Here is an 18317-nt window from a genome sequence, read left to right on the forward strand (position 1 = left end):
GCCAGGATTCGTATCAGGATTCAGATTGTCATAACGCATTGCATACGTTACGTATGTGGGCTAAGTTTATCCCTGCCTTGGCTGCCTTTAGCAGTATACAACACAAAGCTCCTCACTTTTTCAGCCTGTGCCTACAGTTGACACAATAGTTTTAGACCTTTACGTGAACGTGTAACCATACGACCTTACTTTGAATACGTTTCCTAGCCAAGTGGGCCATCGCCTGTGACTTACAAAACACGTGCCTTTCAGGGCGACACGGATCACTTGGCATAGATAGCATAGATGGCGCGAATAAAACGACGTGATCACCACACTTAGCCACTTCTAATATTTCTAAGTAATACCCAAACCCCGTAATCGAACCCGCAAATCCGTAGCAAATGTACGTCAGGGTTGTCACTACCTATGTACTACTAATAAAAAAACACAATGTTATTGAAAATATCTTTATGAACTAAATATCTTATTTATCTCAACATTATTTTGAAATAAACTATGCTCCTGTATAATTACGTCCTTATCCATAAATGTAATGTATGAAAGGCACCATCGTGAATTATATGCAAGTTGTGATCCATCTGAACCTTCTGCTCTATTGTAATAAGTAAATTTTGTTATCTTTTACCTGTAATCCTGGTTTATCTTGTAAAAGAAAATCTAAATGTGAAGAGTAACCATCTTTCTTTTCTTGATGGCTTCTACTAGCTAAATGTTTAACGACGTTGTCTTTCTTTGATTTTATATTTGCTGCACATACGATACAAAAAATATTTTGTTCGTTTTTTTCTAGTACACCAATATTTTCAAGTAACAAAGATTCCATATTAATTCAAAATACGTGCATTTATGAATAAAATGACAGACACATTAAAACGCATTTAACATTGATGACATTGACATAATTATTACTCTATTTTCTTTGATAGAAAATCAAACTAGGTTTTATATAAAGAAGGTCAGTAAGGTTATTTTTACTTATCATTAATAAGTACTCATACGTGCAGTAGAGTAGGTAAATTATTCATCGTAATCGCCAACCCTGACATCAAACTGTCAAATGCTACAGATTTGCGGGTTCGGTTACGGGGTATGGTAATACCCACTGCTTTAGTAGTAGTAGTAGTAGTAAATGACTTTATTGTACAAAGTAAAATGGTTAACATGAAATTCATATAAATTAAATTTCTTTTAGTATTTATAAGGGCGCAAATGCTCCTTTCATTTGCATCCACTCATCGTTACGTTACTGGGTAAAATTGAACATATTAACAAAGGGTGAGTACCAAGACAAAAACATGGATTATTTTGGCATTTAACTGATTAGAATACAAACGAGTGGAACGATTTGTACTTTAGTAGTTTACAAATAAAAAACCACGTAAGTTTCTGGTTACTGCCGGTCTTCAGATAAGCAGAAAAATATTTTGAATTTGAATTATGTACATGTAAAAATAATGCTTTTATTCTTCTAGTATATTTGTCTGTAAACGTGTAAAACGATTACTCATTTAATAGAAATAAAATATTGTATTAAGCTGGATTTAAAAGGCTATTCAACCTACATCCAACCAGCCACTACTCACCAGCTTATAAAAATTATATCATCGACCGAAGTTTCAATTACTTGAGGGTTTTACTCAGAACTTTCCGCTGTTTCTATTGAAAATAATGTCTTTTGAGTAAGCATATTTAATGAAACAAACAACGATACAACAAAATGAACAATGAAATTAAATCGCGGTAGACCCGTTCGTGTAACAAATATATTAAAAAAAAAGTGTAAGTATTACGGGGGTAATAGTTAAATATGCAAAGGAGTCTGTTAGAGTGTAGTCTCTCCAGGGGGGGGTAAGTAGAGGTCGCGCCCGGCGCCGCGTTGGCGCGACACAGCGGGCAAAAATACCGCGATCAAATTTCAGGGATTTAAACGCGCCGGATAATCCTCACGGGGTGATAAGGAACAACGTTTTTGTTCTAATTCGACGTCTGTGGGAAGATGAAACAAAGCGGCGGAATGTGTTTTGGGCACAGTAATGTTGGGAAATCACTTCTAATTCACTCAAGGCTTCTGTATTTCCTGACAAATGTAATTCTCTTAAAAGGAATGGATGCCAGCTTGGACCCTTCGACTCGGTCCAAAGGCGCGCTGTACGAATCGTCGACGATCCCAAACTCACAAGCGGTATTATAGTAAACTCACCTTTAAGTCTAAGGAGAGACTTCGCCTCCTTGTGTGTGTTCTACCGCTTGTACAATGGGCTGTGCTCTGAAGAATTGTTTGACATGATGCCAACGGCCGCTTTCTATCACCGCACCGCTTGCCATTGCCAGGGTGTTCATCCTCACACCCTAGCACCTAAATGGTCGCGTACTGTGCGGTTTAAGAGGAATTTCCTCCCGTGGACGCTTCGGCTGTGGAATGAGCTCCCTGCCGAGGTTTTCCCGAGGGGCTACAGTATGGGGTTCTTCAATAAAGGAGTGTACAGGTTTTTAAAGAGTCGGCAACGCGCGTGTAATATCTCTGGTGTTGCAGGCGTCCATAGGCTACGGTAACTGCTTGCCATCAGGCGGGCCGTATGCTTGATTGCCACCGACGTGGTATAATAAAAAAAGGAAGACAGAACAAGCTGTTACTGTACCAGTAAACTTAATTTAACACACTGTTTTCACTTTCCATCAAGTGGCACTAAATAAGGTGCATTGCTGGTATTTTTATTTGTACTCATTTACTTCAGCTAAATATTAAAAATATATTTAATTTTAGATCCACTACATTTTTTTAAATTTCTTATGTTATACCATTTACATAAATATATTTATAAACTTCTGTAGAAGTTCATTTAATAGAATTTAGTAATCCACAGTTAACTTATATATATTTGTTTTGTTTCATGTACCTGTCACTCCTGGAAATCCACAAATCAGGTAAGCACAGCTCTCTAATTACTTAAGTACCTAGTTTTATATCTACTGTACCCATGGAGTCCTGGTGTACGTAAATGTAATATACATTGAGATATATGGCACTTAAGCTACAATTAGCTGGCCATCGGAGAACTATGCTTCTCCGGCCACTTCATTATTATCAAGGATGGCACTTGAAGTCTAATCCAATCTTAGCCAGCAGGGCCTTTGAGTGCCATTAAGCCGCCGACCCTGTGTACGATCCATGTAGCCACATTAGCTTATGTTATTAAACTTGCTTCTAGCTTTTATGAGTAACTTGATTTATGTTATAACTTGTTCCTAATAGATACGGTCAGTGTGCGTATGGGTTTGCTTTTGATTTTGGTTCTTTTGTGTGTTTTAAGGGAGAAGGTTGCTGTCGAGCCATAATTTTGTCTTGCACGTTGTCTTTTTGTGTCCGCTATCTTCCCTCCAGCCGCTTTATAGCGACTTAGTTTTGTAACCAGTTGCTATAAAAAGGTACTTGTTGCAAAACGGCAAAACGGCTGTAGAGGTTATACTGACTTGATACCTTAATTTTAAACCCTTTACTGTCGCAGACCTCTTAAACTCTTTTTGAAATCGATAAGAGATTTGCGACTTTGGCCGACGTATGTCGAAATACTGACTGATCCATTATCTCTCGTCATGTATATTGTTCTAGATTGATACAATTAAATAATGAAAATAAAGACAAATGTACTTACTTCCAAATATGGATTTCACTGTACAGCCCAGTGAGGCAAAACAGTGGTTTGACAGTTAAATTTCAAAGGTTGAAATACAATTGTTGAGTATATTCTTAGTGCTTATTTAAAAATGTAAAATATTATATCAATATTAGTGCATCGCGTGTCTTTCCACTAGACTAGAATTAGAACCCATATTAGAGTAAAATGGATGTCATATTTAGAGTTTCTAAATACGCCGGCTTACTCGACGAGTGTCAACGACCTTAACCTTCAAACTATTTAATACCTAACAAGAACATGATCTGGAATCAAAATTAACCCCGTGCGTGTAATTAATGCAGAATAAATGCCTGTAGAACACGAGCCGAGTTAATTAAGTAGCAAATTAGTTTAGATCTTGGTTACAAGTTACAAATTAGTTTAGATCTTAGTTACAAGTTACAAATTCCACGACGTAGGTAGTGTTGATAAGGACTAGACTCTTGAGTTTAACACATGGCACAGTTTTTTTTATATTTTTGTCATTCAGTCAGTCTTTGTTTTGTAAACAATTTAAAACGTCGGGATGTATTTATGTTAAAATATTTCATGAATAACTATTGCGGTAACCTAAGACAATGTTTTTAGTTTTCAAAGTGTCAGCTTAAATTTATTTTAACCTTTAACGGTTTTCTCCGACATTTGAAGCAACTTTTCAAGTTTCATTTGATACGCTACAAGTAAGATATCAAAATACAAGTTTACGAGCTCAATCAAAAGGGGTCCCTTTGTTTGACATAATTATTGAAAGTCATAATGTAATGATTGTCATATTATCATTAGTCATAATTCTGAAACCGTTAACTTTTCAGAATTTTCCTCTAGTTATCTTATAGATAGGTTAGATTAGGTTTGTTTTATGGAAATCCTGAAAAGTTACGCGTTTCTGAGAAAAACCAAATTATGACTAACGAAAATGTGGACAAACAATACATTATGACTTAAATTTATATGGGAAACAATAGAGACCCCAATCAAAACATACCCAAGAGACATTATGTTTAGGTACATGCAATTAATTATTTAGATGTTTGTTTTTTTTATTACATATTTTACATAAAAACAAAACGACTGAAAGAAAGTTAAGAAAAATTGTGTCAAACTTAGACTCATAAGAATTGAAGTCTGTACCATCTCTAGACGGAGGTAAGAGTGAAGAGAGTCGTAACTAATGCCGACTGGAGATTAACATCTCGCTTTATCATTTCAGAACGGGTGAAGTTTAAACCAGAGAGTAAGTCAGTAATGGATTTGTGCAAAACTTGTTTGTGTTTAGAAATTTCACAGCGCTTTAATGGGAACGCTACGATAGAACTAATGCTTCTACAATAGTATTTCTAGTTGAACGCGAAGTACTGAGTAGAGCTGCAAATGCATAAGCGGTAGCGAAGCGGCAGCGAAGCGGGAGTTGAGAACGTCTGTAATATGTGATAGATTACGAAGGGGCTCGCATACAGCAGCGGCAGATCCGTGCAAATAAATGCAATCTCTTTTTTAAATCTCTTTATTACAAACGTATTTTCGCTACGCTGGTACTGTCTGTGCGTTTGCAGCTTAAATTGGAGTCTACTTCAAAATTGCATTTAGCGAAAAATTAATATAGGCACTGCTAATAATATAGCATAGGATTTCACATGTGAATGATATCAGTATAAGTCGCGCTTCTTAGACTTGGAAGTATTTTATTTTAGTTTAGAAGCAGGATAGCATTTGATAATGTTTTGAATAATTTTCCCACACGATTCATTCTTTAATTTTAAAACTTCAATTATTATTCAATTATTCGTTATTGCAAGACTTATTGTAATTACTAATTAATTTGTAAATCTGAAATATCAATACTTATTCAATGAGGGTTAAACTCTACTAGCGCCTCTGCCTTTCTTTATTGTCATTTTGAAACAGTGGGATCATGATTCAAATGAGTCTGGTCAGGCAAACGTATGAATCTGTAAGTTAGGTCAGGCAAAGGTAATCAAATCAACATAAAATTAAAGTAAGTCAAGTATGTATTAATGGCAACTGCAACCGCACAACTGTTCCGACATTACTACTGTGAAGTTATACCACCGCTGTATCTATCAATTTCCTTGATAAAATGTATAAATGAAGTTCCCCGCCACATTACTGCCGCATTTATGACGTTCAATACGTTACTCATTTTATTAAGGTAATTGACAGATACAGCGCCTGCGGTAATGTCACAATAGTGGTGCAGTGATGCAGTTGCTATCAGAATGTCACCTTTAACACCGGGAGAATATTAAACCAGTCAAATGAAAAAGGATAATAAAGTATTTTCCTATCTTGCATAAGCGCCAAACGCAAGATTTAAATATATATTTAAATTTATTTACTTATTCTCAATTTAGACATTTGATATACACTGCTTAAATTTAATATGTGCCACATATTAAATTTACATATTATGTGGCATATCAAAGTAACAAGCGTTGCTAGCTTATTAGGTAAACTATATTACTTATAATTACGTACCTTCGTAATTATGCACTGGCACGCTTGGCTGACCAGACTTGACTCATCACTTGGAAGTGGACTTTCTGTACTAATTTCATTTATGCCAAAGTCGCACAATTTGCTTTAATTAGTACTCTCTCGCCTAATAAAGCTGACATAGAGCTTCAGTTACAATTTTAAATGGGAAATGATATAAACGGGGTTAACCGAAATTGTTACAAGTTGAAATAGAAGAGTCTTGTACCGGAAAAAGTCATTTTATGACAAACATGTTTTATTAAAATGACACCCGTAAAAATTAGCAGTCGCCTAGTAAGGTCCACGTATAAAAGTGTGATTCCTAATTACTTATTTTAGGAAATAACATAGCTTATCCTCCAAAAAACCAAGATTAATTTAACTACAAGCTGCAATTTCTGAATAAGCGCTAGCGTAACTGCGCAAGCGGTGCGAGGATTGTAACGTCTGTATTGTTCTAACTTGTATAAAAGAATTCATATCTGCTCGATTCGAACTTTAACCTTTTAAATGCTTTTTGTCATAAACAAAAACGTCACTGTCACGCCAAGATAACGGGCGCAAGCGAGCGAATGTAAACGTTACTTGAAAGTGTCAAGGTTACTTTGACAGCGTCCGCCATAACCCATATAGTGGTCCTTGGCGCTGTGGGCACGACTAGTAACGACCACTTTATGGGTTCTTGGCGTTCAAAGGGTTAAGATACGTCAATTAATATATCTAAAAACGATATGGATTAGATATCAATTTCAATTTATTTATTTAAAAAAACAACAATCAGATATATTATGTCAGTGTCAAAAGTGACGTTTTTGTTTGAAGAAACGTTTTTAGATCTATTTATTGACGTCTCTTAAAGTTAGAATCGGGCCGAGTGAGTCCTGGAGCCCCGATTGGCATCAAAATTATATCTAAAGTATGTAATTTAATTATCAGACCATTTTTGTAGATTTTGCTCATACTTGTTCGTACATGTTTTGGCGCGAGGGAGTCGCACGGACGAATGATAACAACATTTCATCATACATATAGATATCATTTTGACGTCACAATGTAAGTGTCAAGACTGTCAAGAACCGGGCGCTAACTGTGATTTCTTATGTAATAGTACAACTACTGTCGTGCGGTCGTGAACGTAACCTCACCGCACCGCTACTTTTCCGATATCTACGCTACCGCCATTTTTTATCAATTGTAATTGAAGGTAGCTGACTTCGTAAACATAAGCCGTAGAGCAGCGTTAACGCTTAAATATGTATTGTAGATTTAGATCTAACAAACGCTTCCAGTAGACGTAGGTAACAACAAAACAGATTAACTGCAGCTTAAAGCTTAAATGATATGAGCAGAGACTGCTAAATATTAAAGACTGTCAATTTCCATACAGTTATGAAGCTTTAGGTATGAATAGCAATTTCACCGCCGCTTAATACTGTAACGCCATCTAATGCGGCAATCTTTATCAAGCGGTTAAAATAGATGGCATTACGGTTACAAACGGACCTCGCTAATGTGTCGCCGTCTATAACAATGATAATAAACCAAATGGGAAAACTCTTAGCACATACGAGTATATGTATATTCTTCATCTTCATTTTGCCGGAAGTAGTGTATACGTACCTAAATAGTTATAGAAATCACCATGCGATGTTTATACCTCTCGCGTCAAATTATGGTATCTATGAGAGCGTTTTCACATTGTCCGATCCGATATCGGATGTCGGGAGGAAGTAAAATGTAAGATATGTGTTTCTGTATTTATTTATGCATTTAATAAATCATTATTACTAAAAAACGATAAATAACGCAGAAAAGGCGGACTTAATGCCAATGACACTCTCCTGCAGCTGTTTACGTCATAGGCGTATTCCGACATCCGATATCGGAAAGGCGCTGCCGATAATTCAGCCATGTCGGAGCCCCCCGTCAGCTGTCGGACCGATAATATTTGTTTGTGTGTAATAGCGCGGCATGACTACGCGGATGTCGGATCCTACACCCGATCGGACAATGTGAAAACGCTCTGACAGTTCCTTCAAATCTCTTTTGGTTGGGCTTAATTTAAAAAATAATTAAATAAATATGTTTTTACCGTATTTATCTTTTTAACTTCCAAAAAATTACTCTAAACATTTTATCTGACAGCTACTCCATATAAAAATCAACTGTCCTTAGGGTCCATCATTCGACGCGAGACACAAAGCGAAGCGATGACCAAAATACCAACATATGCCTTGTCATTTCTGCAACCAGCTAAAATTTTGTTTGCTGAGAAGGGAATTCTCAAGACCAAATCACGCGCATCCTGAATTTCTCCATAATTTCCATTTAAGCCGAGTTTATATGTAATGTCAGCCATATTTATTAGTCTCTACTGACAGTCTTTCATATTTATTAGTCCCCAATATAAAGCTTTATAGGTTTAGCGAGATAAGCGTCGTGCCACGTCGATGCATGCACTATTGCTATTAACTACCGTAATTGAATCGTCGGCACGCGCACATAGATTAAGCTAGATAATTTGTTTATAGTTGGGTTAGGTTATTCAGCTACGAGTATTAAGGGGCCCACTGACTATCAGTCCGCCGGACGATATCGGCCTGTCAGTTGTTTGGAACTGTCAAATTTTTGTTCTAAAACTGACAGGACGATATCGTCCGGCGGACTGATAGTCAGTGGGCCCCTTTACACTAAACCTGAACAAACCGACGTCCGTGACTAGAGTCGGACCAAGGTAACTCTGCATGGCATTTGGCATCATTACTACCAACTTTCTATGAAAATATGATGTTCCTTTATAATGACACCTTCTCACTTTGTTCTGTTGAAATCGGTGCAAAGTTAGCTTAGCCGGACTCTAAGGTTAATCGTGCCGCATCCGATGGGCTAGTTAACGTAATGCAACCACTTTTGAAAAAAAGAATTAGATTTTAGTAAGGGTTCTATTTCGATCAAGTGAACAAATATTAACCAATGTGCGTTACGAATATTCAGCAAATCACCATACAAAATTAGGCCAATATATAGTCTTACGTCTTTTTGCTACGAGTATGTTTTAGATGAATTAACTAAACTTATTTTAGTAAAATTACTCAAACAAAACAGAACTACTTTTTATTTAGAAAAATACGCCAAAATTTTTATATATGTGAGAGCGAAAATAGTTTTGTTTGGGCATGTGGTAAAACATTATACTGTTTAGGCACAATCAGTTTCTTCTTTGTTTAAATCATATCCGCTCTTTGGAAATTCGATTCAAATTCAATTATTAGCAAAACAAACTAAAGTCATTCTATATACCAACGCTCGCAACATTGTACAAGTTGCCACTGGCATTTCGAACAGTCTCACGATGTCAATATATCTCGATTGAATAAAATTGGAACACGTTCTACCCCTAGATCGTGACCTAGGTTGCGACATCCTTTGCTAGACTATACTTTGCTTATCTGCCTGTATGTAGAGGTGGCAAGAAGTAGCCTGGTTTGAAAGAGCTACTATCGTTATTTATCGGTTTTCTACGAGCTTTTATTTTTTTAGTTGACAATGATTTCCCGTCAGCTGCACATATAATTATGATTAATAAAAAATCCGCTATCTTTCAAATCCTGGCTTCTTTATGACACTTTTCCCCTAAGTGCTTCAATAAGATATGCTTCGAGGTGGCACGATGATAAACCGCGAAGCGTCAACGCCTCTGCGTACAACGTATGCAGGCTAAACATTTATATAGTGCACAAAATTTAAATTGTTATTGTATTCTAATAAAATATTTGCACAATTTTTTTCTTCAAATCGTTGTTTTTAAAATATTATGTTATCGCTAATCTAATACATTAACGATGGTAACTCTAGGTGCAGAAAATTGATTTAGTATTAATGCTAGTGCATTTAGCCACGTTTCTTTATTACTGGCACGGTGCATAGAGATAAGTATGGCAGGGCGCTACGGCGTAGCGCTACAAGCTTTTAATTAGGTGAATGTTGGCTAAAATCGGAAACCTCGTAACTCCATTTCAAGGACATTTAGTATTTGCAACTTTAGGCAACAATACCTAAAGTAAACAACTCCTTTAGATGAGATAGGAGGTTGCGACTTTAGCTGACGATTATAGAAGCATCCGCAAGTTCTATAGTGGTTCCATTGTGGCCATATAACAACCATTGGGACTACATAAATGTTAGTTTAGAAATGTCTGAGCTTCAGGAATAAATAGAGTAGTAATTTATTAACAACTTACTCGTCTATTGCTAATTATTGTGTGCAAATTAGAAAGTGATTAATACCAATGTATGTAATAATGCCAATCAAATAGAAATTATTTTAGATATAAGAGTACATCATAAAGCTTTAATTACACCTTCACGCAAAACTTCATTCCATTTACAAATAAAATGTAACACTAGAAATAGAAGGCGGTCACTTTACTAATATTTTTCGTAATAATTCAATATCATTTTTTTTTACATATCTAGGTATTTACAGGTTTTGTAAGCCACGCTACATAGTCACGAGTAAATTTTGTTAGTTCTTATAAATACTACGAGTAAATTTTAATAGTTCTTATAAATACTACCCCGTCGATATCAAACAGAAAGCTGCCTTTTAGCAAGTCAGATTCTTGGGAAATCATTTTCAATACACGTTACTTTATTACAACGAAATGTTTTTAAGAAAAAAAACTTCAGTTAAATTTTTTTCCTTACCTATTAATTCTATTAACGTATTTTTTCCAGCATTAAACAGGAATAAGTGACTTGTTTATGCTCAACTCGACAAACAAATTCACGGTAAAAAGCGAGGAATTTTAATTATCCTTTATTACTCGAAGCAAGTTTCACAAACACGTATATTTTACACTAATTTCATGTAGTAGAGTGCTTGTCGCGCTTGAAATAAGACTTATTTTAGAATGGCAAAATTAAGAACATTACAAGGTCGTTGAAAGCTTTAATCGATATAGCGCTTTGCTCATTATTTTGAGCTAAAATTTTAATTAGGGCTGCAAGGGTGAGAACAAATATGTTTATTATAATTCTTTGTGAGTTTATTATAACTGAATTAACTGATTTTAATCTTAATCTTAACGTTCATTTAGATTTGATTTCGTTTGATGTTTTAAGTAGAGTTAGTATTTTTCTCGCGCCGGTATGGTGAATTTTTTTGTGTTTCACTCGGTGGCAACATTTGTTTAACCCTCGTGCCTACTTCCGAACCACTCGCTACGCTGATGGTTCAATTTTGGAAACTTCCTCGGGTATCAATATTAGCATTAGAGGCGTGCGGTGTGGAGATTAAATATACCCTTTTGTTTTATTGTAAAAATAATACCTAATATGCTCTGTGAATGGGGATATTCCGAAAAGTCAAATTTATTTAGCCGTTATCAATGGATGAATCATTGTTTTTACTTTTTCTTCCAGGAAAACTATATTTAGTAAAACACAATGTGCTTAATTATTACTCCTAGTAAGTGGTATAAATAAATAAATGAAACGACATATAGATAAAAGTTCATCTCTTTCGAAAATAGATAAGTATTTAAAATAAAAAATTAAAAAAATCCTTGTTCTGTTCAAGATAAACTCTTTATTTACTTCAAATCAAATACAACGGTCTTTAAATTACGGAAAAGGAAAATTCAAAGGGAATTAAAAAAATAAGCGTCCTCTCTAATTACAGAGGGCACCGAAGCGTCAAGTTGACAAAGGGTAGAAAAATGGCCGTCCCTTCTTATTAAACTGGCGCTTCCTGACACTTTCATTGTGCATCTGTGTCACCGCCACGTTTCATTAAAGAGCTTTGAAATAAGCTTGCGTCACTAAGAGCTGTTACGCACTGTCGACTTGTCGCTGGCGACTTAGTAAATGGCGACTGTAATTTTTAATAGTTGATATGGGCATTTACGCACTTATTCGCCGGTCGCCCGAGTGACTCGGCGACTCACTGCGTAGTGGCGACGCACAAGCGACTGCTGGTCGCCGGCGACCATTAGGATAACGGATTCAAATTTCAAATGGAAGTATTTACACTGCGAGCAACTGTCGAGACGACCAATTTGTATAGTCTGCATCTCTTCAAATGACTTTTTCGTCTAAGACGGTAATCTGTTAAACAAAAGCCTTTGTTTCTTTTGTGCGTGCGGTCGCCCATTGTGTACCATTGAGTCTGAGCGCGTGCTACGGCTCGTGCCATTGTCAAAGACAAGACACAATGGGCGACCGCACACACAAAAGGAACAAAGGCTTTTGTTTAACAGATTACCATCGTAGACGAAAAAGTCATTTGAAAAGATGCAGACTATAATCTGTCTCTCTCTTGAACATAGTTGTGAAGAACATAAAATATTTTATATAGCTTGCGCTCGTTAGGTCTCCTGGCCGTAGTTGCCTATGTTTTGGTCGCCGAGAGACCAAGTCGCCAGCGACTAGTCGACAGTGCGCAACGGCTCTAACAATCACAGGAGCGTTTTTTAATAAATGTGCCCTGTTACCCTACATCACAGCCTCGAGTACATAATTATTTTGCATAATATCTTAAAAATACTTAACGCGTTACGTTAGTTCTTCCAGAAAACATATCAAATATTACCTGCGTATAAAAAAATACAGTTTTTTGTAAGAAAAAGTTTTAAACGTTAAAAAACGTGTTTTGTTTAAAATATCATGTAAAATGTTATATTTCGTTCTTACGTTTCTCGTATGTAAGAGAATCTCTGTTACATATATTATTATCACATGAAGTGATAAAACTATAATCCTTCCTTTCAGTTAACAATGCATCTCATTTAATTAATAAAAATGATGGGTACACTTTGTATAAAACTCCCATGATAGCTTCATTGTTATTGAGTGTAGAAGCGTGTCTCTTAGCTCCGCTTTAGACGAGTGAATACATAAATGGCTGTATTTTGCATACTCTATAATGCAACTCTACACTCGAATACAAGCTCGTGACCCACATATTTACGACACTGATGAAGATTGCAAATAATGGGTTTTGTCTTCGCGAAAGGTATTGTAATGTAATTTAGTTTGACGTAGGTTTTTTTGAAAAAGTCTTGTTTGGGCAACTACTAAAAGTGAATATATATTCAACAAAGTGGATAAGAAGAATCATGAATGACATACAAATAAAGGATGACTCACGTTAGACCGGGCCGTGTCCGGGCCGGAGCTTCCGGCGCTTACTTTTCTATGACATGACAGGTGGTCACGTGATGCTTTCCATAGAAAACGAAGCGCCGGAAGCTCAGGCCCGGACACGGCCCGGTCTAACGTGAGTCATCCTTAAGCCGGGGTACCATAAGAGTGGTATTTTATGATGAAACCACAATAAATGAAACTGCAATTAATATTTAAGTCGGTTTGAAAAGCTTGTATAAAGAACCTTTCCATTATATCATCTCATGAATTTATATTTTAACACTGTTTCGCACTATAAGTCAGAAACATTGGAGCTCGAAACATTGAAAACTAGAAGTACAATATTGCCGCAAATTAATTTCATTCTGTATTAGAAAGCATACTACACATACAGTTGATACAGTACGTATAGTTATGTTTTTAAGTACCTACTATGAAAGGAAAATAAACCGCTTAATCTAATCCAATACAGCTACCCATGTTTCGTAGAATTTAATCCGTGATTCCCATGTCTAGAGCACAAAATGAAAAACGCATTCAATTGTAAATCCTCTATAGAGGCAAACTCAAACGTTTTATCTATGTAGTATTATAGTAAATTGTATATTTAGTATTGTAGTATGTATGTATGTAGTAGTATTTACTTCAAGGTGTCCTTAGTGCGGAAGCTTTCCCAAACTGTCAGGCACAGCGTCTGGGCGGATATTAAACCAGGCAGGCGGTGTTACGTTACAACACTCCGCCAAAGAGAATAGATAGTACGAGTATAGAGGGTACTGTCATAGTACATTTTGTAGTCATAGTAAATTTATTGCCATCTATCGACACACGATTAAAACTAAAAATGAAAATGTATAAAAATATCAAAAATATATACATATATGGATAAACGATTTATTTTTATTTTTACATGATTTTGACCCATGTTCATTCACTGATACCAAAGAAAATATATAGGATAGAATAGAGGGATCTATCGACACACGATTAAAACTAAGTATAAAAATATCAAAGAATGGATACCTATGGATAAATATTGATAGATTAGATAAAAAATAAGGTACTCAAATTACTAACTCCACGCAAACGAAGTCGCGGGCAAAAGCTAGTAATATTATATATGCGAAAGTGTGTCTGCCTGTTCTCTTCACGCTTAAGGGTCCCCGGCAAGCTCGGTTCTCCATACAAACGTAGTTCCGCTCTCATTTTAAAACGACTAGCTAGATTGCTCTGAAACTTTATACTTATAATAGGATAAGGTATATGTATGTCTGTAATTAGTTAATGTAGCTTCAGATACCATAGTTAAAAAAATACAGCGAATTTAGTTTTTCATACAAATCTTGTTTTTGCTCTATTTCGTTTGTTTTATTACAGACCTAGATATACCTCATGTAGTTTTAAAATGAGAGCGGAACTACGTTTGTATGGGAAGGTGCAATTCGGCCAAGCTTGCCGGGGATTCTTAAACCGCTAGACTAGATAGTTTGAATCCCGGGTAAGGACATAGGATAGATTTATGTCGGAAATCATCCCTAAAGAGAGTGAAAAAGGGGGTGGAATTGAGAGAGAGTTAATGATTTGCCTGATAGTTGATGTAAGCAATTAATCATATACTCAAATTGAGTGATTTCTATTACACTTTATCCAGGCGCTATACTTACTCTCCCTCCCTTTAAAGTACACGCGGTTTAGAAAAAAAGAAAGGTACTTATGATTAAATCGCATCCGAGCATTCTAGCATTATAGGATCCTTTAGTATTACCCTTATTACCTGGGCAATAAAGTTCAAAAAAATATCAAGTGGACCTGTGTGTGTGTGTGTCCATCATTCACATTTTTATTGTAAAACCTTATTGCGACGATATAAGGTACAATAATGGTCAGTTACTTAAGTGTTGCTATTGGTAAATACGCTCCCCGCTATGTTGAAAAGCTACATTTTTAATCTAGATCCGTTAACACGTCATTTCCTCGCGTCGCCGCCGTCTGTTATTTTGCTCGCGTTGAAATTCAATTACCTTCTCATCGTTCGGTTTTTGTTTCAAGATGTATGGGTAGGTCGGTAACATAACGTTATTACGAGTACCTACAGAGAATGATGGCAATAATGGCCTGTCTGATGTTGTCGAGTTGTCTCTGTTGATTGAATTTTGTTATCCAATATTCATCCGACAAAAGCCCCGTGGAAGCGTTATTTTTGTCAGCACCTTTCGTATCTCCAACTAAAAGCGCAAACAAAGTAAGCCCCCAATTAATATTCCGTGTCGCATTATCTATGGTCTGGTTAAGCGGGAGAGGGCTTGTTTTGTAAACCGTAGCACGTGACCGTATTAAGGTGAGGGAACACTACAACGGCCCAAAAATATTTCTTTACCTTTTCTCTACAAGTTATTTTATTTGGGTACCCTACACGCGCGTTATTCCGTACCAGTGACGACGTCATTTGCAGCTCGCGGTTATACGAGTTCATACGCACTTAGTCATTACCATTATATACACGAATCACGAGTTCGACGCTGCTGCGCTTTAATTGAAGCAACATTTCTCTAAAACTTTACATATTTGGGCATGTAATATATCATTTTCAGATAAATTAAGGACGAGTAATCAATTTTTTGGACAAAGACAATGCACTTTTTAACAAAAAAAAATATTTGACAAGACTAAAAAAGGTAATTTGTTTTTTTTTTATAATTACCATTTATTTCAAGTATAACGGGAATCTCAAAAACAAATAATAAAGTCGTAAAGCTACACTTTTTTTTTTCAAAAATATGTAGATATATTTGTTGACATAAAAAATAAAAAATAAAAATAATTAACGTGGATAAGGATGGGCAGGATGATCTCAGTGCATGATCGTCCCTGAAGTAGGGTTAAGGCACTCTTTTTAACACACGAAAGACATATAGTTTATTGTTTTAGGTCTTAGTATTTTAAATAAAACAACGCTATATAAATTTATCCATACTTCGGGCTTTTACAGTAACAGTATGAGGACTACGTTTGTATGTATCATAGTATTTGTATTGCCTACTCCAGAGCACACAGTCGCTGTGGCCGAAATCGGTCAGGAGAGCATCATCATCATTCTAGTTAGGAGTACTCGTACGATAAAGCATTGATAGAAACATAAGTACAAGGAGTAACAGTAGGACGTCTTAACAATACTTGCAAGTCGCAAACATTCAGAATAAACGTCATGGAACTATGTGGGATGCGCGCGGCCGCGGTGTATCCTCTTAAGGAGCGCCCCATACGAGTGCCAATTAAGACAAGCCTAATTAAGTCAACAATCTATGGCGGCTCCAGCAGACTGTTCACATAACTGCTGCGTCATGGCAGCTGAGATACTCTTTCGGTATCATTTATGATATCTCAGTTATGATATAAATTCCTTAGATTTTTCGATACTTCCTTTCATTCAAAAATGGTAACAGAATGGAAATAAAAAAGTTGGGAAACTTTTTTCTATTGGGATTGAATAAGGTCGTGATTTTTATTAGAAATAAAAATAAAAATTAAAGTGTAGTGTACCTGTAATATACTTGGAATGATACGGTATGTATCCCACCAAAAACATTTTCATGTAAAAAGATCTGATAACTTTGTCCGTGCGGGCCTTATGGTTTCGTCTTGGCAATGTTTTACATGAAAATATAAACGGATGGTATTCACTTTTTTTTGTAAATTGCTTATGACAATCTTCCATCTGAAATACGTATCGGGGGAGCCATCTTTTATATAAGCTGCTTTTTACTGATTCCCTATACAAACTTCAACCCACTTTTCCCCCCTAACGCTCTTTTCCACTCCCATTTCACCCTTAAGGGGTGATATTGAGGTTAAAAACTATTCTATATCTTTCCAACAAAAACTATCTACTTACATACCAAATTTAAACTAAATCGGTTCCGCGGTTTGTGATTTTTAGGGTTCCGTACCTGAAAAGGAAAAAACGGAACCCTTATAGAATCACTCGTGCGTCTGTCTGTCTGTCCGTCTATCACAGCCTATTTTCTCCGCAACTACTGGACCAATTAAGTTAAAATTTGGTATACTTATGTAAGTTTGTGACCCAAAGACGGACATGTAACGTAAACAAATTAATTTTAAACATGGGGGCCGCTTTTGGGGTAAATGAGAAAATTAAAAAATAAAGTTTTTCATACTACGTGTTCGTTTTTTTCATACGTTTCGTGTTACATACCAAATGAAAGAGCTCATTGTACCGGCACTTCTACCGGCATTTTGAGAGGCAGACCTTACGGCGGTGTTGCTCTTCTATGGCGAAAATCTACGTGCCCGTGTGTATCGGTGGTTAAGTGCAGCAGCGTAAGGCTGGCCGCTATTAAACTAGTTTCTAATGATCGCTCCATTCTTATCGTATCCGTGTATATGCCTACCGCGTCAGCCGATAATCTTATCGAGTTTACTGAATGTTTAAGTGAAGTAAGTGCAATAATTGACAGTTGTGGTGTGAATTCAGTTTACATACTCGGAGACTTCAACGCGCACCCAGGTGAGCTATTTAACAACGAACTATTAGACTTTTGTGCAGAGCAATCGTGGTCGTGCGTTGATATGGATATTTTACCTACTGACACTTATACGTTTGTAAGTGATGCGCATGGGTGTAGGCGTTGGCTTGATCACTGCGTTGTGACTAATGCGGCAAGGCAGTCTATACTGAGCGTTACGGTGTTAAGGGACGTCTATTGGTCAGATCATTATCCTTTACGTATTGAGTGCAATGTTAGTACTATAACACCTAGAATTGTATGCTCCGATAAAAATGACAACAGAGTAATTTGGGGTGAAAGGGACAAGGAACAAATAGATAAATATCATGAGTTATGTAATTCTAAGCTCAGGGACCTTGATTTTCCGAGTGAGTTTATTCAATGTGCTAATAAGAGATGTTTTAGTCAGAATCATAAATTATTACTGGATAATATGTATAGCAATATAACATGTACACTTAGAGAGGCG

General features: G+C 36.2%; 1 protein-coding gene across 1 annotated transcript in view; it reads left to right on the forward strand.

Moving 5' to 3' along the window:
• LOC134749552 (receptor-type tyrosine-protein phosphatase kappa) overlaps positions 1-18317 on the forward strand; it is a 212486-nt gene that overhangs the window by 143936 nt on the left and 50233 nt on the right. Inside the window, exon 3 of the mRNA XM_063684538.1 lies at positions 4891-4914. Within this exon, the coding sequence (XP_063540608.1) occupies positions 4891-4914 (24 nt within the window). The remainder of the gene's footprint in view (positions 1-4890; positions 4915-18317) is intronic.

This window comes from Cydia strobilella, chromosome 18, assembly GCF_947568885.1.
Source record: "Cydia strobilella chromosome 18, ilCydStro3.1, whole genome shotgun sequence".
Taxonomy (NCBI): domain Eukaryota; kingdom Metazoa; phylum Arthropoda; class Insecta; order Lepidoptera; family Tortricidae; genus Cydia; species Cydia strobilella.